The following is a 24,359-nucleotide window of genomic DNA, read 5'->3' as shown; positions in this document are numbered from 1 at the left end:
TAGGTAGGATGAGAACCAAGAAAGGGCTGTGTCCTAAAGACCTAGGGATTATAGTATTTGTATGAGTAAAGAATGGTCAACAGTGTCAAAAGCAGCAGAGAGAGATTCTAGAGGAATAAGGAGTGAGTAATGGCCTTTAGACATCGCAGTGACCAGTTAATTCACTACTTTAGTCAGTGCTGTCGCTGTGAAGTGTTGAGAAAGAAAGCCTGATTGTACAATAAGTCCAATAAGTTGTTTGAGTTAAGAAAGTGTGCGAGGCGAGTGTAGGCAAGTCTCTTAAGTAGCTTGGAGGGGCATGGGATCTGAGAGATGGGACTGTAGTTTGAGAGAGAGCTTGGGTCACAATTACGTTTTTTTCAGAATGGGAGAAATCCTTACATGCTTGAACAGTGAAGGAAAGATACCAGTAGAGAGAGAGAGATTGATTGATTGATTAATTATAGATCTTTATCAATTTATTTATTTTTTAACTCCATGACAGAGCTAGAATGATTGGTTGCTACGGGCAACGCTAGCTTTCCTATACAATAGATTTCATGCATTTCTCTATAAAACTAACATTACTACTTAAAACTTTTTCCGAGGCAATATTATTTGATTAATATACCAGTTGTAGTCAATAATCTTGCTTTTAATATCCAATGTATGACACCTCAAAGCATCCGAAAGTTAGCAGACAGAACAAGAAGCAATTCAAGCCAGCCATACATGTTAATAGAGGTTTCCAATTTAAAGTGGGGGTTTTTTCCCCTTACTTCCTAACTGTACTTTAGTAGAGGCCCACCACTGACACGCCAACCATTTGTTGTATTGAACATAGGGGGTCATTCAGAGTTGATCGCTAGCTGCTTTCGTCCGCTGTGCAGCGATCAGGCAAAAAAACCGGCACTTCTGCGCATCGGTGTCAACTGACCATTTTCAGGGAGTGTTCGAAAAAAGGCAGGCATGCCAGGAAAAACGCAGGTGTGGCTGGGCGAATGCAGGGCGTGTTTGACGTCAAAACAGGAACTGAACAGTCTGAAGTCATCGCAAGCGCTGAGTAGGTCTGAAGCTACTCTGAAACTGCACAAAATTATTTTGTAGCTGCTCTGCGATCCTTTCGTTCGCACTTCTGCTAAGCTAAAATACACTCCCAGTGGGAGGCGGCATAGCGTTTGCACGGCTGCTAGAAACTGCTATCGAGCGAACAACTCGGAATGACCACCATAGTCTTTGCACTTATTTGGAAACTTCAGCTTCAAAAGCCTTTATGGAGGGAACTGAATTGTATGCAATGTTCCATTTCGGAATGGCACACTGCACCCGTTGCCATCACAAGCTTTCCCTTGCACTCCATAGAGGTGCGAGGAAAAGCTTGCGATGTTGGTATTACCATTACTGACGATATGTGCGCAGTCGTCATCACTGAAGTGTGTTAATATTGGGAGGAATTCAATTGCCGGCGAAAAGTGCAAATTGCTGTGGCGTTTAAACGCCAGCAAATCCACCGCATCTTGCACCCCTTTGTCAGATTAATACAAAAGGACTCACTACCCTATGTAGCAGCAACACTTTTGTTTGAGATCGGGGTGGCCGTAAAGAGTAGCCACTGCAGCTCTGATTTGGACAGACGAAGGGATTCCCTGGCAACTGAATTCTCAATAAGTAAAAAAGTTACAGGACTGTGTGTAAGTCTACTAAGGCCAGCTGGATATAGACAACCCCATATGAACTGCTCCTCCTGAGAAGCGCCCCTTTGAATAAATGCGTTTTCACTGATAGAGAATGCGGTCATTATACACCAGGAAATATTTAATATAAAAGTGTCAAAGTATCTACACACAAAAATAGAAACAAACATTTTCACCCTTTTGTTATGCACATTTAAGTATTGCTTCAGCATGCCAAACATACAAGACTAGACCTACACGGCAGGATCCATACTTACTTGGTCAGCATCACGTTCATTCACAGTCGGTAGCGGATTCCGAGCGGACATTTTACTTAATGGTACATCCGTGTGGAGAACAGCATTGGTCAAAAGGATTAAACTTGATTAAACTTGATGCTTGTTTGACGTAAAGTACCAGCTACAGAGAGGGGGAGCAAATGGCCATCAGCGACACCAGAGTGGATATGTACTGAACCAGACAATAAATGCACTCAGGGAGAGATTCAATCGGCAAAACAATCCTACATTAATTTATAACTGCGCGCGCAGATAGACTTTTATTTTTCAGCATAATAATGCAAGATTTAAAGTGTTCTTACAAATCTATCCAAAGTCTGATAGGAGGTGTAATGGGCAGCACTTAGCTCCCAGAGGGGCTTAGATGGCAGCAGCAACAACAACTATAAAAGATCTCTAGTTTTACATTTGTTCACAAATCGCTCTTTATATACCTAGATATGGCTGGAGAGGCTTGGGATGTCCCAGGACAAAATCTGAATACCCCAGGGGGTAACAAGACAAGCTCAGGGGATGGGGCAAACTGTGCCCAAATTCAGTGTCCCTTACTAGGCCCAGGTCGGTAGCAATATTCTCCCCACGATGGGGCACTATATATCGTCACCACAGAACAGGGTAGCCAAGCAGTAGGAGTGACCTGCACCCCGAGGGCACGCATCTACCCCAGTGCGGGGAGGGCAGGACAGGGAGCAGATGTCACTCACCATCAGGTAGGCACACATTAGCACCATACACACTGCTGCCCTGATATATACACACACACCCCGGGCCGCCCCCTCCTCCTATGCACTAATAGGTAGCAGCGATAACGCCGGCGGCGCCGCCTGGTCAGACCTGTACGGGGCTGTCAGGTGGTGAGTGAGGGTGGGGGCGGAGTGTGTGTGTGTTGGGGGGGTGACAGGTAATTCTCCCGCCCAGCTCTCGCGCTCTCTTCCACCTCCCACTTCCCCCGTCGCGCGCAGCTCATCTCCCTCCTGCGTGACCAGGTGTGTGCGTGGGTGCGGACGGGCTGGGCGCGCTCTCTGTGTCTCGCTCACTATTTGGGGCGTAGGGAGAGAGTGCGAGGTGGAGAAATGTGTACGCGCGCGCGGCCGCACGCCCACGCACGACCTATAATCACCTGACCACGGCGGCTACTCACGCGTGTTTTCCAGCGCTGGGCTGCGCGCGCACACCCGGACATTGCCGCGTCGTTACCTATAGATCACGCAGAGCGCATGCGCGGCCGGCCGGTCTTTCTCTGGGCAGTAGAGCTGGTGGCGTGTGAGGGTGCCGTCACCTGGCGAGCGTTATGTGTCTTACATCACATTCACCCTGGAACCAGCGCAGCTACAGCGCCTTCTTCAAATATGTCTCTGTTGTTGATGTGATGGACAGGACTGCGTGTTGTTGATGGGGGAGAACATAATAGGAAGGGTGGTCTTCAGCAGGGACGTGCAGTCAGGAGTGCCTCCCCTGTCATTAATGATTAAGATAATACAAAGAAGATGCATATGACACATATTCTGTGTCATATGTATCCTCTTAATATTATTCTTAATCATTGCTCCCCTCCTTATGTGTTTGGGAGGCACCGATCGTGGTGCCTCCCGTTGTCTCTGGGGAAAGGTATGGGGGCGGGCACGGGCGGGGACTAGCCATGGGCAGTAAAAGCCTATTGAAAATATATGGGAAAGCGGCACCATTAGAGGTGCCGCTTTCATACAGGGACGTGCTTTCATCGTGCTTTCAACCTATGAAAGCACGTCCCTGTCAGTGAGGCCACAGTGATTGGCCAGGGGATCCGTCACTGGATCCGCTGTCAATCACTGTGTGGGCGACGCGGGCGGCGGTGGAGCGGGCGGCGGAGGTTTACCTTTAGCCTGCAGAGTTTGGCAGCGGAGCGGTACCAGTTTAAAAAATGGCGCCTCAGTGTCATTTGTGAAATTCAAGATGGCCGCCGCGAGCCAATCACGGCTCGCCGCGTCATCGCCCCGCCCCCTCCGGCTGACTTATATAAGTCAGCGCAAGGCAGAGGAGCGTCAATCCGACGGCGGAGGAGGAGCTGTGAAGAGCTCCTGAAGAAAGAAGACGCCGGAAGTCCTGGATGGGCGGCGGCTATGCAAAAGAGCTTAGCAGCCGCCGCCCACCAGGTGAAGACGCTGGAAGCCCTGGGGAGGTGGCGCCCCCCAGGTGAAGACACAGGAAGCCCTGGGAAGGCGGCGGCCACGCAAAAGAGCTTAAAGGCCGCCGGCCCCAGGTGAAGATCCAGTTTAATAAAACTTATTTTTAAGACCGTGTGGTGTTTTATTTTAATTTCTCTGACGTCCTAGTGGATGCTGGGTACTCCGTAAGGACCATGGGGTATAGACGGGCTCTGCAGGAGACTGGGCACTCTTAAAAGAAAGATTAGGTACTATATCTGGTGTGCACTGGCTCCTCCCCCTATGCCCCTCCTCCAGACCTCAGTTAGTATCTGTGCCCGGCCAGAGCTGGATGCACCCTAGGGGCTCTCCTGAGCTTCCTAGAAAAGAAAGTATTTGTTAGGTTTTTTATTTTCAGTGAGATCTGCTGGCAACAGACTCACTGCTACGTGGGACTGAGGGGAGAGAAGCGAACCTACCTGCTTGCAGCTAGCTTGGACTTCTAAGGCTACTGGACACCATTAGCTCCAGAGGGATCGAACACAGGCCCAGTCCTCGGTCGTCCGGAACCGCGCCGCCGTCCCCCTTGCAGAGCCAGAAGAACGAAGAGAAGTTGAAAATCGGCGGCTGAAGACTCCGGTCTTCATTAAGGTAGCGCACAGCACTGCATCTGTGCGCCATTGCTCCCTTAGCACACCACACACTCCGGTCACTGATGGATGCAGGGCGCTGGGGGGGGGCGCCCTGGGCAGCAATTAGATTACCTTACTTGGTGAAAAGCACATAATACAGTCTGATAAACTGTATATGTGCATTAACCCCCGCCATTAAAGTACATAAAAGGACAGAAGCCCGCCGCTGATGGGGCCGGGCCTTCTTCCTCAGCACACCGGCGCCATTTTCTCTTCACAGCTGAGCTGGAAGGAAGCTCCCCAGGCTCTCCCCTGCAGTATCCTGGTTCACAAAGGGTAAAAAAGAGAGGGGGGGCACATAAATTTAGGCGCAAAACTGTGTATATAAGCTGCTATAGGGGAAAAATCACTCAGTATAGTGTACATCCCTGTATTATATAGCGCTGTCGTGTGTGCTGGCATACTCTCTCTCTGTCTCTCCAAAGGGCCTGGTGGGGGAACTGTCTTCAAATAGAGCATCCCCTGTGTGTGTGGTGTGTCGGTACGCGTGTGTCGACATGTCTGAGGTAAAAGGCTCCTCTAAGGAGGTGATAGAGCGGATATGTGTGTGGGAGGGTGTCTCCGTCGACAACGCCGACACCTGTTTGGATATGTGTAAGTGCTGAGGTAAAATTATTGCACAAAAGGTTAGGGAACAGAAAGGAAATCTACCCTGGTCTGTCCCTATGTCACAGAGTCCTTCAGAGTCTCTCTATACTCACTATCCAAAATAACAAAGTATCGACACGGAGTTTAACTCCACTGTCGACTACGATAATGCAAAGTTACAGCCAAGAGGGCTAAAAGATATTCAATATATGATTATTGGAATAAAAGATGATTTGCATATCACTGATGACTCATCTGTCTCTGACACGAGATTACACATGTTAAGGGGAAGAATGCTGAGGTAAATTTCCCTCCTCTCATGAGGAAAAAGAGCGGGAATCTCCAGACAAGAGACGGCAGCTTCCCACAAGAGAATTCTCTGGCTGTATCCTTTCCCCACTAGGGCCAGGATGTGTTGAGAATCTTCCCCTTGGGTGTCCTGTTTGCACTAGCTATTCTCAGGGATCCTGCAGATAGTGTGCACATTCTAGTATACTACCCAGACCGGCGATTGTGTCGGCATGGGTTTATAGCGCTGTGGCAGCGTGGACAGGTACCTTATCAGCAGAGATTGAGACCCTAGTATGCATATAAATATTTTAAGATGCTGTCTTAAGTGATAGATATATAATTATAAAGCATGCCCAAAGGGACATGAGTATACTGGGTCCTAGAGACAAAAGCTATGTCGATTTCTGCTTGACGTGTCCTGTAGAATATACATTGGACAGATGATGCCGACTTAAGAGGCATATGGAAGGCTGAGGATTGTGTGGAGAAAGGTTCTCGGGCCTGGTCTCCACAGCTATAGCTGGTAATTCTGATATTTTGCCTTATATTCCTGCACCGCCTAGGAAAGCACGACATTATTAAATGCAGCTTTTCGAATAAAGAAACAAGAAAGTCTGAGGTGCATCCTTTCTTGTCAGAGCCGGGGGCGGAGGAAAGAAGCTGTACAACACAGCTAATCCCCAGGAACAGAAGTCCTCCCCGGCCTCTCCAAAAATCCACCGCATGTCGCTGGGGCTCCACAGGCGGAGCTAGGCCCGGTGGGGACACGCCTTCGTAAGTTCAGCCACAAGTGGGTTCACTCCCTGTTAGATCCCTGGGCAATAGAAATTGTATCGCAGGGATACAGGCTGGACTGTGAGAAGATGCCCCCTCACCGAGGACCCGGCGGGCTTCCCCCCAAGAGAGGGAGCCAGTGTTAACTGCAATTGTATCTTCAACAGGTGGTGGTCAAGGGTCCCCTCCTTCAACAAGAGGGTGTTATTATTCGACCATGTTATAATCCCGAAACCAGACGGTTCGGTTAGACCCATATTGTATTAAAATCCCTGAACATATACCTGAAAAGGTTCAGGTTCAAGATGGAATCGCTAAGAGCGGTCATTGCAAGCCTGAAATGAATCGGGACATAAGGGATGTCCCCATTTATCCACCTCATCAGGCGTACCTCAGAATTGCGGTACGGGATTGTCATTACCAATTTCACCAAGGTAATGGCGGATATGATGGTGCTCCTGCGGAAGCAAGGTGTCACTATTATCACATACTTGGATGATCTCCTCATAAAAGCGAGATCAAGAGAGCAGTTGCTGGACAGCGTATCACCTTCTCTGGAAGTGAAACGGCAACACGACTGGATTCTATATATTCCGAAGTCGCAGTTGGTTCCTACAGCTCATCTGCCTCGCCTAGGCATGATCCTAGACACAGACCAGAAGAGGGTTTATCTCCCGATAGAGAGAGCTCAGGAGCTCATGACACTGGTCAGGAATCCATTGAAAACCAAAACAGGTGTCAGTGCATCACTGCACTCGAGTCCTGGGAAGGATGATGGCATCATACGAGGCCATCCCCTTCGGCTGGTTCCATGCAAGGACAATGGAACTTACTGGACAAGTGGTCCGGCTCACATCTTCAGATGCATCGGTTAATCACCCTATCCCCCAGGGCCAGGGTGTCTCTCCTGTGGTGGCTGCGGAGTGCTCACCTTCTCGAGGGCCGCAGATTCGGCATTCAGGACTGGGTCCTGGTGACCACGGATGCAAGCCTCCGAGGGTGGGGGGCAGTTACACAGGGAAGAAAATTCCAAGGTTTGTGGTCAAGCCAACAGACTTGCCTTCACATCAATATCCTGGAACTAAGGGCCATATACAACGCCCTAAGTCAAGCGGAGTTCCTGCTTCGCGACCAACCGGTCCTGATCCAGTCAGACCGCAGGCATGTAGCACAAGGAGCAGGGTGGCGAGGGTAGAAGCCACCAGAATTCTTCGCTGGGCGGAGAATCAAGTAAGCGCACTGTCAGCAGTGTTCATTCCAGGAGTGGACACGACCTCCACCCGGGAAAGTGGTGACTTCATCAGGAAGTCTTCACGCAGTTTTGCAAATTGATGGAAACTGCCTCAGGTGGACTACATGGCGTCCCACCTCAATAAAAAGATAAAAAAGGTTTTACGCTGGGTCAAGGGACTCTCAAGCGATAGCTGTGATCGCACTAGTAACACCGTGGGTGTTCCAGTCGGTCTATATATTCCCTCCTCTTCCTCTCAGACCCAAGGGCTGAGAATTGTAATAAACGGAGGAGTGTGAACAATATTCTTTGCTCCGGATTGGCCAAGAAGGACTCGGTACCCGGAACTGCAAGAAATGCTCTCAGAGGACCCATGGCCTCTGCCTCTCAGTCAGGACATGTTGCAACAGGGACCCTGTCTGATCCAAGACTTACCGCGGCTGCGCTGGACGTCATGGCGGTTGAACGCCGGATCATAGCGGAAAAGGGCATTCCGGATGCAGTTATTCCTATGCTGATAAAGGCTAGGAAAGACGTGACAGCAATACTTTTTCACTGTATATGGCGAAAATAGGTTGCTTGGTGTGTGGCCGGGAAGGCCCTACAGAGGAATTCCAGGGGGGTCGATTCCTGCACTTCCTACAGTCAGGAGTGACTAGGGGCCTAAAATTAGGATCCATAAAGGCCAAGATTTCGGCCCTATCCCTTTTTCTCTAAAAAAGAACTGGCTTCACTGCCTGAAGTTCGGACGTTGTTACAGGGGTGCTGCATATTCAGCCCCTTTTGTGCCTCCAGTGGCACCTTGGGATCTTAACGTGTGTTGGATTCCTAAAATCCCACTGGTTTGAGCCACTTAAGACCGTGGAGCTAAAATATCTCACGTGGAAAGTGGTCATGCTTTTGGCCTTAGCTTGGACTAGGCGTGTGTCAGAATTGGCGGCTTTGTCATGTAAAAGCCCATATCTGATCTTCCATATGGAAAGGGCAGAATGGAGGACTCGTCCCCAATTTCTCCCTAAGGTGGTATCATCGTTTTATTTGAACCAACCTATTGTGGTGCCTGCGGCTACTAGGGACTTGGAGGATTCCAAGTTGCTGGACGTAGTCCGGGCCCTGAAACTTTATGTTTCCAGGACGGCTAGAGTCAGAAAAACTGACTCGCTATTTATCCTGCATGCACCCAACAAGCTGGGTGCTCCTGCTTCAAAGCAGACTATTGCTCGCTGGATCTGTAGCATCATTCAGCTTGCACATTCTGCGGCTGGACTGCCGCATCCTAAATTAGTAAAAGCCCATTCCACGAGGAAGGTGGGCTCTTCTTGGGCGGCTGCCCGAGGGGTCTCGGCTTTACAACTTTGCCAAGCTGCTACTTGGTCGAGTTCAAACACTTTTGCAAAATTCTACAAGTTTGATACCCTGGCTGAGGAGGACCTTGAGTTTGCTCATTCGGTGCTGCAGAGTCATCCGCACTCTCCCGCCCGTTTGGGAGCTTTGGTATAATCCCCATGGTCCTTACGGAGTACCCAGCATCCACTAGGACGTCAGAGAAAATAAGAATTTACTCACCGGTAATTCTATTTCTCGTAGTCCGTAGTGGATGCTGGTAGCCCGTCCCAAGTGCGGACTCTCTGCAATACATGTATATAGTTATTGCTTAACTAAAGGGTTATTGTATGAGCCATCTGTTGAGAGAGGCTCAGTTATTGTTCATACTGTTAACTGGGTATAGTTATCACGAGTTGTACGGTGTGATTGGTGTGGCTGGTATGAGTCTTACCCTGGATTCCAAATCCTTTCCTAGTAATGTCAGCTCTTCCGGGCACAGTTTCCCTAACTGAGGTCTGGAGGAGGGGCATAGGGGGAGGAGCCAGTGCACACCAGATATAGTACCTAATCTTTCTTTTAAGAGTGCCCAGTCTCCTGCGGAGCCTGTCTATACCCCCATGGTCCTTACGGAGTACCCAGCATCCACTACGGACTACGAGAAATAGAATTACCGGTGAGTAAATTCTTATTATTTTCTTTATAGGTGCCAGCGGGCCCTTTATGTCCGGGCATGCTGGCACTTGTGGTTCTCCAAGTGCCAGCATGCTGGGGCAGGCTTGCTGGGACCTGTAGGCCACCTGTAAAGAACAATATTACTATTCTTTGCAGGTGGACTACAGGTGCCAGCGGGCCCTTTATGTCCGGGCATGCTGGCACTTGTGGTTCTCCAAGTGCCAGCATGCTGGGGCAGGCTTGCTGGGACCTGTAGGCCACCTGTAAAGAACAATATTACTATTCTTTGCAGGTGGACTACAGGTGCCAGCGGGCCCTTTATGTCCGGGCATGCTGGCACTTGTGGTTCTCCAAGTGCCAGCATGCTGGGGCAGGCTTGCTGGGACCTGTAGGCCACCTGTAAAGAACAATATTAACACACAATGAACCCCGCACCCACCGCCACCAGGGGTGCGGGGCATAACACTGGGCTATCAGCCCAGTGCTGGTTATTGCTCGAGTGGGGGGACCCCATTTTTATTTTTTGGGGTTCCCACTTTCCGAGGAATTCCAACCCTGGGCTGACTGGCTGGGGGGATGATTAATGTTATGGCAGGGGGACCCCACACTGTCTCCCCTGCTATGGCATTACTCCTCCTGGCTGGTTCTGCCTAGTGCTGGTCTTACTGATGTATCGGGGGACCACACTTTTCACTTTTTTTTTTCTCGGGGGGGGGGGGGGGTGGATTGTTAGCTGCCAGTGCCTCCCCAACCAGTGACCTCACCGCACGTCACTGCTCTCCCCCCTTTGTTCTTGGCCACTTTTGGCTTCCTTCCCTCCAAAACTGCAATACAAACCTCTGACAGCTGGGAGACTTGCTGCTGCTGCAGCTGAAGGAAAATGGAGGCGGACACAGTCTGGCCCCATGCTGCCCAAAAAGAGGCTTCGGAATCTCTCCCTACTGCAGTACTGCAGGTAGAACCTGCGCTGCTGCTATTGCCTTATGGACGTGTGAGGGAAGGAGACACAAGCACAGCAGGCACAGCCAGGGGCGGTGATGACAGGATAGTGCTATGGATTTTATGAGGAAGGGTGGCCCCAAATTGGTGTCTTGCTTAGGACCCCATGAGGTCTAAATCCACCTCTGGCGGCGGCCATAGCAGCGGCTTTAGCGGGCATGCCTCACCAACCACTGACCTCACCGCACGCCACTGGAGCCAACACGCCAGCTCACTCCCTGTGTGGTAACACCAATATGAACCATTATTATATGTGTGCAATATTCTACTTCATTTGAGAAATTTATAATACCAAGTGCACTGCATGAAGTAAGCTTGAGAGATAGGGTCGTAGATGGGATAAGTGCCTGCTGCAATAATTTGCATATGGTAATATCTGTCTAACAGTGGGATTCCCATGTTAAGCAGAAGGGAGTCACAATCAAATTGCTGACAGCGCCTAAATAAACAAACTACCGAAATGCAATCACACCTGAGCGCTGCCGATAATTGGCACTGTGCATGTGCCTGTGAATACAATAATAAAAAAAAAAGAAAAACGGCTGCGCTTAGGGTGTTGCAAATGGGTGTAAATCACGGAGAGTTGACAGTCTTCTATATAAAATTGTTTATTATAGTGTTAAATACATCAACAGCAAATAAAATTAACCATATGTAAAAAAATGAATATCTATACTCTAAAACACCGTTGTATGAACACACAGTATCAATCAAAGCTTGTGTATAATATTCCCCTGATTCAGGGTATAAGGTTGATACTCCATTGCGGTCTCTGTACGGCACCAGCCTGCATTGTCTGACGGCTGCAATTGGCCGTGGGACATCGCCAGCCTGCATCAACTGACGGCTGTGTCTGGCTGTGGGATAACGCCAGCCCGTATCATCTGACGGTAATATCTGGCTGTGGGACAGCGCCAGCCTGTATCATCTAAACGGCTACATTCGGCCGTGGGACAGCGCTTCAGTCCTTGAAATTCAGTGCCAGCAACGGCTCCGGCTAACGTTACACCTGTGCATCTTCTCCGCAATTAGTGGCCACAGCGTGTGCTCCTCTGATGTCTTGGAAGATGTGTGATTCCCTACATCTAGGGCAATAAAAGGATTTCCACCAGCCCAAGGGAATATACAGGCATCTGTCCTGCATCCGGGACTTACAGATTAAGGAGCAAGCTTGGATAATCACTCCCTCATTGAATTTCTCTCCCTAGCATCACACTGTGGGCTCTATATAGGACTTTACCGAGGACGCTCTTGCAAGGGTTGCTGGGAGCTGTAGTTTATCTATTGTTTCTTCCCTGTACTGTGAAGCGGTGCGGTGCCGGACACCAGCGCCAATGACACTTTGTGTGCGCAGAGCCGGCCATAGCTATAGGCAAACTAGGCAATTGCCTAGGGCATTTGATATGCCCAGGGGCATCAGCAGCTTCTGCTGATTAAAATGATATGCGGCATGCCTATATTCTGTGTGTAGCAATTCATATGCAGATACAGCCACAGTCTCACACAGTATAAAGGCATGCTGTATATAATTTTAATCAGCAGAAGCTGCTTGTGCATCCTAGCCACATAACAATGCAAATAAGATGCATTTTCATTAAAAAATTTGCCCGACGTTAGCACTGAGGCAATATTTATGAGGACACATCTGTATCCAAGCAGAGGCAGAGGTCACAGTGTTAGCGGCAGTGTGAGTGCTGTGTGCATGTGAGTGGGTTGGTTGTGCAGTAGTGTTCGGAATATGTGTAAGGAGCATTATGTGTGTCATGTAAAAATGCATTAATAATGTGCAACATATGTATAAGGGGCACTATGTGTGTCATTATGTGTTTAAGGACATTAATAATGTGTGGCATACTGTATGTGTAACAGGGTACTACTGTATGTGTCATTATATGTATAGGGGCACTAACAATGTGCAGCAAATGTGCAGGGGGCACTATGTGTGTCATTATGTGTATTAGGGCATTAATAATGTGCGGCATATGTGTAAGGGACATTATGTGTAAAAGGGCATTAATAAAGGTTGTCATCATAATGTGTAAGCACATTATGTTTAGAAGGACATTAATAATGTGTCTCATATGTGTTAGGGGCATTACTGTGTGGAATTATGTGTTTAAGGTGCTCTTCTATGTGGTGTTGCGTATAGAAAGGGCACTACTGTGTCATCTAATGTGAATAAAGAGCAATAGGGTGTAGTGTAATGTGAATAAGGAGCAATTCAGTGTGATGTAATGTGAATAAGGGGCTCTACTGTGAGGAGTAACGTTTATAAGGTAAAGTGATACTACTGTGGGATGTAATATGAATTATGGAAACTATCGCATGATCAAATGTGAATAAAGTGCAGTACTGTGTGGCGTATTTGGAATTGGGGTTACTATTGTGTGGCCATGCCCCTTGCCAGCAAAAACACACCCCTTTTTGGGCTGTGCGCCAAATGTGCGAACTGTTCCTATTTAAAATATAGGGGGTACAAACACCAAAATAAGGACTGCTATGGCTGAGGGGTGATGGTTCTGGGAAAGAAGTGCAAGGTCAGAGGCAGAACCAGCAGTGGTGCTAGGGGGCACTAGCCAAAATCTTGCCTAGGGCATCATATTGGTTAGGGCCGGCTCTGTGTGTGCGTCTCCTGCAGGCAACTACCCAGAGGGTTTCCAGCCCTGTAAGTGATCAGACAATTCTGTCTCTTGTATCTTTATTATTTAATAAACTAATATTTGATTGTAAAAAAAATTTTGCGCTCCTTCTCATTGGGAAGAGACCAATGTGCTTTGTATGTTCTTGTATCTATGTACCCATTCTCTTTCTTTCGTGGAGCAGCATAAAAATTCACTGCAATAAGTATCATTCGGCTCTGTAAAGAAATTAAGATATTTATCTCCTGTAATTAGTGGTCGAGTGGGGCGGTATACAGTGGTATGGTATACCGCCACTTCTTCCACTGACCCGGAAATTAAAATGCAGCAGGAGGCGAGGGATGTGGCCATCCTGCTTCACATGGTCCTCCGCCCGCTGCTCACCGCTGCCAGCTGCCGCCAGCCACCAGCCGCCCACCATCATCAGCCGCAACAAATGGCGGTCAGAGGAACCTCACCACCGCTGCCCATGGGTGCCTCCGTCAACCACAGTCAGGTAATGTTCCCCTGCTGTCACCCTCTCTCCATGTCATTACTGTCCCTGTCCCTACTGTCACTCTCTCTCTCCCTGCTGTCACTGTCGTCACTCTCTCTCTCCCTGTCCCCGCTGTCACTCTGGCTGTCCCTGCTGTCACAATTTCAGCTCATTCAGTGTGCTATAATGTGAATTTCGGCTCATTCAGAGTGCTATAATGTGAATTTCGGCTCATTCAGTATGCTATAATGTGAATTTCGGCTCATTCAGTGTGCTATAATGTGAATTTCGGCTCATTCAGTGTGCTATAATGTGAATTTAGGCTCATTCAGTGTGCTATAATGTGAGCTTCGGCTCGTACCGTGTGCTATAATGTGAATTTCAGCTCGTACCGTGTGCTATAAGGTGAAAGGGGCACCAGTACTAGATAGTATAAGGGGTTCTACTACACTGGACACGCCCCCTTTTCTGGAGCATGCGCGCTTTCGGCGCGTGCATAATTGCGTCCTTGACTTTTCCATACTTCTTGATGGTGTCACCCTCTCCCTGGCATCACCATCTCCCTGTCACCCACTGCTGTCACCCTCTCCCTGTCACCCACTGCTGTCACCCTCTCCCTGGCATCACACTCTTCCTGTCACCCTTTTATTTTATAAAAATGTACACTATATTAGCCGCCTACTCATCACAAGTCTTATGAGCAGGCAGGCTGTGGGCATTGGCAGCAACGGTATTGGACTGAGATGCGGATTAGTGGCAGGGGGCCTGGGCAGTTGATGGTGTGCAATTTTGTAAGGCATTGGCGGGGGTGGTGGCCATTAGTGGCAGGGGTAGCGGGCATCAGGGATAGCGGCGGTAGCGGGCATCAGCTTAGGGGAAGTAGCAGGCAATGGTTCCATGGTGGTAGTTGTCATTGCAGGACTCGGCGGACATTATGGCTGCAGTGCCTCACCAGCCACTGACCTCACCGCACGCCACTGGTGTTCATACAACAGTGTTTTAGAGTATAGATATTCATTTTTTTACATATGGTTAATTTTATTTGCTGTTGATGTATTTAACACTATAATAAACAATTTTATATAGAAGACTGTCAACTCTCCGTGATTTACACCCATTTGCAACACCCTAAGCGCAGCCGTTTTTCTTTTTTTAAGCAGAAGGGAGAGCTGTATCTCTAACATACCAATATGAGTATATTTTGCTGAATTGAATGAATATATTATACAGGTTCATATTGGCACATATTGAATAGTTTCTAAGTAACAAATAAATACAGTAAATGACTTACTCCTATTTAATAGAAAAAGCCTATATGTCGGAGCCGTGACACGTAGATGCAAGTATATCCTGCAGTATTGTATTAGCATAACATACAGATTTACCCTGCCATCTGCCTGCAATATTCTATGTAACAAACAGACACAGTGAACAACCTGTGTCTATTTAATGGTAAAAAACTTGTAACTATAGTCGCAACTGTTGCAACCTTCGGGACAGCAACAAAATAGAACATTGGAAAGGAGCTAACGGGCTACTAAAAGCCACACCATATGAAATGGGATATTAAGAATTACAATTGGTAACTTGTGGCAGTATTCCAACATTGATTAGAGATACCTAATATAGTGAGCGAGCAGAGTGAATAGCTCATGTCTGCTTAACATTTTGAGAGTATTCAACTCTAATCAAGCTGTATGATACAACGACAGTAAAGTTATATTGTATAATTTATGGGATCAGTTGCATTCACACTATGAAAGATAATGAATGCAACAGTTATATGATTAGCATCAGTGTGTCACAGTATGCCTTTATTACAAACGACAATAGCCCCGTTAAATGTGCGGCATGATTAGGCTTACTGCATTCCAATACATCCTATATAATACTGTTGATAACTACAGCAGCCTTACAGCTCTCGATTCCCAATCACACTAAATAATATAGTAATTGGGAATAAAGTAACTAGAAAACCACAAATAGTACGTTACATTCCATTTCAGGCAATTCAGAGCAATACGCTCATCTGATACTCACGTACAGGATTAAGGCACAAGAGAGAGTTCCAATCAATCTCTAGAGACAGTCTTAATATTAGCAAAAGCTATTGATGCAAATTGCCCTGCCACAGGGATTTAACACTGAGATACTTGTCCCACAAACATAAATTAAATTATATTATTTATATACTTGGGAATATATTCCAATGGTGTCGGATGGCATTGACTCAAGTATTATTGAAGAATCAAAAGCTCATTCCCCATGTATAGAATTGGCATGGCAGATTCCATGTATGTACGCAAAACCATGAATATAGAATAAGGGTTTAAACTTTAAATATATACCCCTACACCAACCGTTAGACACTGTTATATACCACCCTGCAACCTGAAATAGATAATGTCAGGCAATTTATAGGGTACCTTAGTGAATAAGGGTATAATTCCAGTAGTCGACAATTTTGAGGTTGGTTCCAGGAATCTTTGCACACACACAAAAGTGATATTAATACAATAAAGACACATTAGTGAATTTGATATTGATTTTTATTCATTGATTGTAATTTTTGTCTTGCAATTTTTCACATCATCAGGCATTTTAATTTATGACATTAAAAGTTACATTTTAATTATACTTACCTTCTTTCTATAAGTGCGCCAACAAAGAGACAAACCTTTAATTTCCAGTGTTTTTCTGGTCATTCCCAGTAATGTGTCCCGGGATATTTCCCAGGACACATTCCCGGGAATGATACTTTTACATTAGCGGCCCGACCCGGCATATTGCCGGGTCGGTGACGTCACCGCTGACTCTACTGGAGGCGGTGCTTGGAGATAAACCCGTTTACACTGCACAGCTTCCCGGGATGGTCCCGGATTCAACCCAGGTCGAGACCTGGGTTGAAATCCCGGGATGCTCGTCTGACAAAAATTCCGGGATGATGCGCGTTCACGTGCAAAATCTCGGGATAAAATTGTCAGTGTAAAAGGGGTATTAGAAGCTTTTGGGAGGCTGGAGCGGGTCTTACAAGATGCTGCAGGGACTGATGGGAAAATTCCCTCTGTCCCTGCATTTTTTATCAGATTTATGGAGTTTCTTTACATAGCGTCATTCTGAAATGACATGAAATAACATGAAATTTTGGGCTGAATAGGGTAAAACATTAAACCACAATAGAGATCAATAGAAAGACCCCTACTGTGCGATATTCAGCGAGATGTGAATGAATGGATGAGATAATTGCATTATGTTCTCTGTTAACCATTTTGCTGCATAGCAAACACTCGTTTCTGCACTTTTATCATAAAAATAAAGTTCTTGAACAGAGTGCAAATATCTCTTCTCAGTGGCGGCTGCAGCACCGTCCAAAATTCATATAGAAGATCCGCCCCAACTGCCACCAGAACTGCTGCCACACATCGCTGTCCGGGCTCACTGGCAGTTGGTGTTTCCCCCCTATGTGAATTTTGGATTGTGCTGCAGCCAACACTGAGAAGAGACATTTATCTGTTTGTGTTAAACAAACTTATCTCCATCTCTAGGAAATATAAATATCACATTTTCCAGCATTTATGAGATAATTATGTCTATTAAACATCCCTCAAATCTGAAGTGTCCTCCGTTGTCCTATAGAAATGTCAGGAGGTTTGGTTTATATGTAAAATAAAATAAAACGTCACAAATTATAACATTTCGGTAACGCGGGTGTAATAGAGGCTCTTCAGCGGGCTCTTGGTCACTATTAGGGAGGTGTTACCCTCGTATTGTAGTTTATTTTTTTAACCAATATCATTTAATGCACAAATCATGGAGAAACGTATTAGAGAGCGATGTGATGGAAGCACAGTTACACCCTTTACATGCCATGGCCTGGTCACTGTGACTAGTGAATTGTGATGTCATAATACATCAAACAGTACTTACTACTGCTCCCATGCTACAACAGGTCATTGCCTCCCTGATCTGTCGAGCGACAACATCTTACTTGGTAAGTGAGATTTCCTTGGCTTTAGATTTATAGTACAACTGTGCAGAAACTAATAGCAGTATAATAATTATCAGAATAAACCTGTATTCAATAATAAATAGCATCAACAAAGTATCTGACATGTGATGCTGCACTGCAGGTGGGGCAGATGTCAGATAAGAGTTTATTAAACATCACCCCAAATCTTAAGTGTCCCCCGATGTTCTACAGAAATGTCACAAGGGGGTATATTTAATAAAAGTCGATTTTGTTTGGTTTTGTTCGATTTTAGATCAATGTTAAATATATTTTAATCGATGTTGGGCTTCCAGGGTTAAAACACACATTTGCTAGCAGATAATATTTTATATAAATTTTTAAATGTTAGTAAATGTATTTTAACCCTGTAAGCCCAAAATCAATTAAAATTGTTTTAACATCGATCTAAAATCAAACAAAACCAAACAAAATCGATATTTAGTAAATATACCCCAAGGTTTGGTTTATATGTAAAATGAAAATAAAAACTGTCACAAAGTATAACATTTCGGTAACGCGGGTGTAATAGCGGCTCTTCAGTGGTCTTTTGGTCACTATTAAGGCGGCTTTACCCTTGTATTATAGTTTCTTTTTTGAACCAGTATCATTTAACGCACAAATCATGGAAAAACGTATTAGAGAGCAATGTCACAGAAACACACTTACATCCCATGGCCTGACCACTGTGATGTCATAATTCATCATTGCATTGTGATCTCGTAATTCATCCAGCTTACAACTGCTCTCGGGCTGCCTCTCTGAGCTATCTTTGACCTATCTTGTCAGTGACATTTCCTTGGCTTTATATTCATACTAGTACATCTATGCAGAAATGAATAACAGTATAATAATTATCAGCATAATACTGTAGCAGCAACAAAGTATATGTCAGGCCTGAGGCTGACATACGATGCTGCACTGCAGGTGGAAGGGAGAAGTAAAATAAGCGTTACATGTGCGAGGGGCGTGTCCAAACTCAAATCTAAATTACAGTGTAATAAAGCTGTCCAACATTTGTGGGCTAAATGCAAAAGAAGCCAGTATTTACCCTGCAGGCAAAAAAAATCTAGTGTACTTGCCCACTTACATGGCTGCACAGTCTGTCCAGGTGCAGTTACTGGATCTTTGCTTAAAGCTGGGTACTCACTGACAGATTTTTTTTATGTTGGCCTATCAATCAACCAATTTTTGGGGACATTGTAGGCACTAATATCTGAGCTACACACTAACAGATTTATTTTTAAAGTTACCATATCACACCGCATTTGCCTATGTCCGCCCGCAAGGAGGATGACATAGTGACAGGAAAACATAGGAAATATGGGCAGATTATTGAGATTACACACATACTGCTCGATATCAGGAGATTGTGGCCAAGATTTTTGGTTTGGGGCAACAGATTGCAAAATCGATCGCTCATGTGTACGTGGGAGAGGTTTTCCAGAATTATCGGCAAAATGCTGAAACGCTCTTTCATACACACTATAAAAAATATTTGCCTGAGAACCTGATTATTGGTAAATCGGCCCAATAATTGTATAGTGTGTACCTAGCTTGTCTGTCACCTCAGAATCAGGCCCATAATACAAAGTAAGCACATTAGACAATTCCATACAGGTTCTCAAATTACCACCTAGATCATAATTGCACATCGCCTGTCCTTGTTACTGTGTTACATTTCTCCATCAGATTTATTAGTATGTATATATATTATACAGATTACTAATTTTTTAATATTTGCACTCAACAGCTCTAAGAATGTCATCGATCATCGATTTTGTTTTGGGATGCGCGATGCGCGCGGATGAAGGACTGACCAGTAAGTAAAGTAGATAAAGCTGTGAAATGATGTGAATTTTCTTGTTGATTACAATTAATACACCTTTGGGGAATTATGCAGTCAGGATACTGAATACAAGGGCAGAACTACCATAGGCTATGGGGGTGCAGCTCACACCTGAGGTGACCTATCTTCCCTGTTATAGTTCCTGTGCTGTATAGATTATGTATCATTTGGTGGTATATAAGAGATCTTATAAACAGTTGCTATGGGGCCTACACATATCTAGTGACGCCCCTGTCTCATAGTGTATAGTGGTTGCTCCCAAAAGCTCTGCACCTAATCAAATGCCCCGTCTTGGGACTGATGTGTATTAAACTACGCTTGTATGCACCCGGCAGCTGCAGGTACATGTAACACTAATCACTTCACATAGTCATGTCAATTCCTAATCATGCACTTGGGAATAATAAGTAATGTGTTCAGCCATGGAGCCCCACACCGGCCATAAATTGTGAAGCCATGATTAGTGTAGCAGTGGGAGAGTATCTGCATTGGGAGATCGGTCAGTAACAGCCCTGGAGCCCCACGCCGGCCATAAGTTGTGCAGCCATGATCAGTGTAGCAGTGGGAGAGTATCTGCATTGGGAGATCGGCCATAAGTTGTACAGCCATGATCAGTGTAGCAGTGGGAGAGTATCTGCATTGGGAGATCGGCCATAAGTTGTACAGCCATGATCAGTGTAGCAGTGGGAGAGTATCTGCATTGGGAGATCGGCCATAAGTTGTGCAGCCATGATCAGTGTAGCAGTGGGAGAGTATCTGCATTGGCAGATCGGCAATAAGTTGTACAGCCATGATCAGTGTAGCAGTGGGAGAGTATCTGCATTGGGAGATCGGCCATAAGTTGTACAGCCATGATCAGTGTAGCAGTGGGAGAGTATCTGCATTGGCAGATCGGCCATAAGTTGTGCAGCCATGATCAGTGTAGCAGTGGGAGAGTATCTGCATTGGGAAGTCGGCCATAAATTGTACAGCCATGATCAGTGTAGCAGTGGGAGAGTATCTGCATTGGGAGATCGGCCATAAGTTGTACAGCCATGAGCAGTGTAGCAGTGGGAGAGTATCTGCATTGGGAGATCGGCCATAAATTGTACAGCCATGATCAGTGTAGCAGTGGGAGAGTATCTGCATTGGGAGATCGGCCATAAATTGTACAGCCATGATCAGTGTAGCAGTGGGAGAGTATCTGCATTGGGAGATCGGCCATAAATTGTACAGCCATGATCAGTGTAGCAGTGGGAGAGTATCTGCATTGGAAGATGGGTCAGTCATAGCCTTGTATAAGGCACTTGCGCTCAGGCATTGTGGGTCTTATACTGATGCCAGCACTTATATTACAGTTACAGAGAACTCCACATAGCTGTTATATGCTAAACACTGTTTCCCACTAAGGGGCAGATTCAATTAGCAGGCTGTAATATTTTGTTTAACGCGCAATGAATTAATGCACATATAGCAGGGAAATGTCACTTAGCTCGTCTGTGGAGCTCACACTTAACTCATAATTCCATGGTACATAGATTTTTTGTATCATTTTTGCCAATTTCTAAAATGTGTTGAAAACCCCTGTAACTCCCACCTGCTAGCCTAAAAACACTGGTCCTTTCAATACAACACCCATATACATGTCCAGCATCAGTTATCCCATTATTCTTGCAGAATATCTTCCCAAAAATGACAACATGATTGGCCAACTTAAGCTAATTAAAACTTCTAAGTGCCTAATCATTCATGACTGGGAGTGCCCCAGGGGTCCTGAACCAAGATCTGATATTTTTATCTTAAAATAGGGATTTCCCAAACCTTACAAACTTGCTCAGGGGCTATGAAGAGAAGGGCACCTTAAATCCTATGAAGAGTAAACGTGGGTAAATGTGCACATCTAATTAGTTAGCAAAAAAAATTTGTGCCCACCCATTTTAAGTTGAATTCAGCGGCTCTTAGAAACATTGTACAAGTCACATTGCCCATCAATGAGCAGCTGCAGAATCCAAGACACTGACTGTTGTTTTACATTTTCTTTACAGCTATTGAAAGAAATATCTTGTCCTTTGTGGATGTGTTAGAGACAATAAGGGTGAGTGAATAAAACATCTATATGTCAGTCTAGGGAATGTGAGGGAGACTGAGCCATATGGCTCTGGCATACAGCAGTTGGGCAGTACGTATGGCGCTGTGGTTAGCATTACTGCCTCACAGCACTGAAGTCGTGGGTCAGTACCCACCATGGCCCTGAGTTTGTATATTCTTCCCGTGCTTGTGTGAGTTTCCTCCGGGTACTCCAGTTTCCTCCCACAATCTGGTAAATTGGCTCCCATCAATATTAACCCTAGTGTGTGCATATACATGTATTTAGGGCAGGCTAGATGGGCCAAGTGGTTCTAATTGTCTATCAAAATTCTCTATGTGGGACCGAGGTAATCTGCAGCTGGGAATAAAGCTGAGTACACACCTATACAATCATCGCCCTGTTCTCCCGATATCAGGTGAACAGCCGTTGATTGTATAGGTGTGTACTCTGTATGGATGTAGGAGTGTTAGACAATAAATGGCTTATAGCGCTCCTGCAACAGCTAGGACCAGGAGGTCACATCTTATGTGCTGCACATGCGACCTCCCAAACCCCAAAGAGGAGCTACTACCCCCCAACCGCCGCCTCACAGGAGGTCATAGGGGTCACAGCTGAGTACACACAGAGCTTGCCTGATTGGGAACGTTTTACTCGATCAGCCGAGGGTCGCGTAGGTGTGTACTCATCTTTAGCGGCCACTGTGTCTAATATACTAGTGTATATAATGACAATAGTGTTTGGATTCCCGTTACATCAGCCACCACTGACACCCCCACCTCTGCTTACCCTAGTCTGCTTATGGCTATCTGCAACCTTTATGGCCATCTTGTTATCTTCTGAATGATATTGAATAAACCTGTAACATTTGTACCCCTTTTCCACTAGCGCAAAAAACACAGGTAAATGCACGGGGGCGCGCATTTACCCATGTTTTTTGCTAGTGGAAAAGGGTCAACCCGGATCAAGTGATCTGGGAATCCTACCCAGGTAGCTTACCGGGTTGAACACGAGTTCAACTCGGTAAGCTGTGCAGTGTAAACGGAAGCCGTGTCGATGCGACATGGCTCCCGTTCATAGTCTATGGAAGGGCAGCGCTGGGAGATCATGTGATCTCCCAGCACTGCACCCTGCCACGTCGCCAGCAGCGGCACCAACCCGGCAATATGCCGGGTTGGTGAGCGCAGTAGGAAAGGGGGCTGAGCACGGGTTGCAGCCGAGTAGCACCCGTGTTAGGCTCCCGGCTGCGACCCGTGCTTAAGGGGTGGAAAAGGGGTAGTAGTAACTAGCTTGTATTGGTGATTACTCTCTATAATCCTCCTAAAATGTATTGTATTTTCTTCCCTGTACCACAGAGATCTCGTAACCCCCCAAAACAGAAAAGACAATCAAATAAGTAAGTGACTTTCAAAGCTGCCAATAAAACTGTTGTCCACTCACTCATCCTTTCCCATCTCAACTACTGCAACCATCTCCTTACAGGCCTCCCTCACTCATATCTTGCTTCCCTTCAATCCATACTTAACGCTGCAGCAAGACTTGTCTCGCCGATACACATCTGCCTCCCCTGCCTAACGCTGGCTCTCCTTCACTTACAGAATACTCCTCCATCTCTCACCCTCACATACAAGGCCCCCTCCAACTGCACTGCTCAGCTCCCTATATCTCCAACCTCATCCTCATACATACTCCCTCCCGCCTTTTCTCAGCTATGGTAACCACAGCGTTTTCCCATTCTCTTTCCCTCATAATGTTCATATCTATGGTTGTCTACACTGTTTGTGTTGTGTACATGAGTCCCTGTACCTTTGTCACTTACAAGGTTTTTCTTCTCTTTACAGGAAAAAGATGAAACACCACCGCCAGGGAGATTAGTGTGGGTGTGACCGCGCTGGTGTGGGTGACAACATCAACTGCTGCCTAATCCTAGTCAGTGGGGGGTTGCAGTTACACTGAGGTCCATGGTGAGGTCAGCTGTGATCACGCGGTAATCCTCTAGGAGAGGCCGGCAGACTGGAGGAAGTGTAGGTACTTACCCTAGGTGTAGCTGTGGGGAGCAACCTAGAAAAACAGGTAACTCCCCACAGCTACACCCAGGGTAAGTACCTACACTTCCTCCAGTCTGCCCCACTTATTCCATCTCCTAGTAAGCCAACAGAGGATTACCGCGTGATCACAGCTGACCTCACCATGGACCTCAGACACCAAATTCACCTTATACCCCCCACTGACTGGCATGGATAATAACATCTAAGGCAGCAGTTCTACCCACACCAGCACATACAGGTCACACCCATGGGGGGGGATTTACTACCTCCCCCCGCCCCCCTTCCAACCCAGAGCATTAAAAAAAATAAAAAAAACAACTGCTCTTTAAATTAATGAGTACTGTAAGTCTTTTGTTGAAATGTATTTTGCACATTCAGAGAGTACATACAGTCTTCAGGTATATAATGTTATCTTGGTGTGCTGTAGCCGGTTATTGGGATGAAAGTGTAAATGACTGGTTAGGCATCAGCTTAGAGCAGGTGTGTGTAAGAGGGGAAGAATTTGTGCGAACATTGGAAATGTGAAATTAGAAGCATTGTAGTGTCTTTCATTACTAATTCTCAATGAGATAACGTATATACAGTGCATCCGGAAAGTATTAACAGCGCTTCACTTTTTCTACATTTTGT

General features: G+C 46.1%; 1 protein-coding gene and 1 long non-coding RNA gene across 6 annotated transcripts in view; one reads left to right on the top strand and one right to left on the bottom strand.

Moving 5' to 3' along the window:
* Window positions 1-3,043, bottom strand: part of MARK2 (microtubule affinity regulating kinase 2) — a 385,864-nt gene extending 382,821 nt beyond the window's left edge. The window contains exons 1-2 of one of the 4 annotated variants that reach the window (XM_063944911.1): window positions 2,386-3,043; window positions 1,931-2,072 (exon numbers count right to left, since the gene is read on the bottom strand). In XM_063944911.1, coding sequence (XP_063800981.1) covers window positions 1,931-1,981 — 51 coding nt within the window. In that variant the 5' untranslated portion in view covers window positions 1,982-2,072; window positions 2,386-3,043. Of the gene's footprint in view, window positions 1-1,930 lie in introns of all 4 variants that reach the window. The other 3 variants (XM_063944912.1, XM_063944914.1, XM_063944916.1) reach the window with 3 other exon arrangements.
* LOC134969157 (uncharacterized) overlaps window positions 1-23,705 on the top strand; it is a 66,911-nt gene extending 43,206 nt beyond the window's left edge. Inside the window, exons 1-5 of one of the 2 annotated variants that reach the window (XR_010189417.1) lie at window positions 17,679-17,752; window positions 19,521-19,589; window positions 21,641-21,690; window positions 23,037-23,077; window positions 23,523-23,705. This is a non-coding gene — a long non-coding RNA (uncharacterized LOC134969157). Of the gene's footprint in view, window positions 1-17,678; window positions 17,753-19,520; window positions 19,590-21,640; window positions 21,691-23,036; window positions 23,078-23,522 lie in introns of those variants that run through there. The other variant, XR_010189416.1, reaches the window with a different exon arrangement.
* Window positions 23,706-24,359: the final 654 nt, after the last annotated feature.

This window comes from Pseudophryne corroboree, chromosome 11 (assembly GCF_028390025.1).
Source record: "Pseudophryne corroboree isolate aPseCor3 chromosome 11, aPseCor3.hap2, whole genome shotgun sequence".
In the NCBI taxonomy this organism is placed as follows: Eukaryota; Metazoa; Chordata; class Amphibia; order Anura; family Myobatrachidae; genus Pseudophryne; species Pseudophryne corroboree.
The sequence above is the reverse complement of the archived record's forward strand: the minus strand, read 5'-3'. Positions and strand labels throughout refer to the sequence as shown.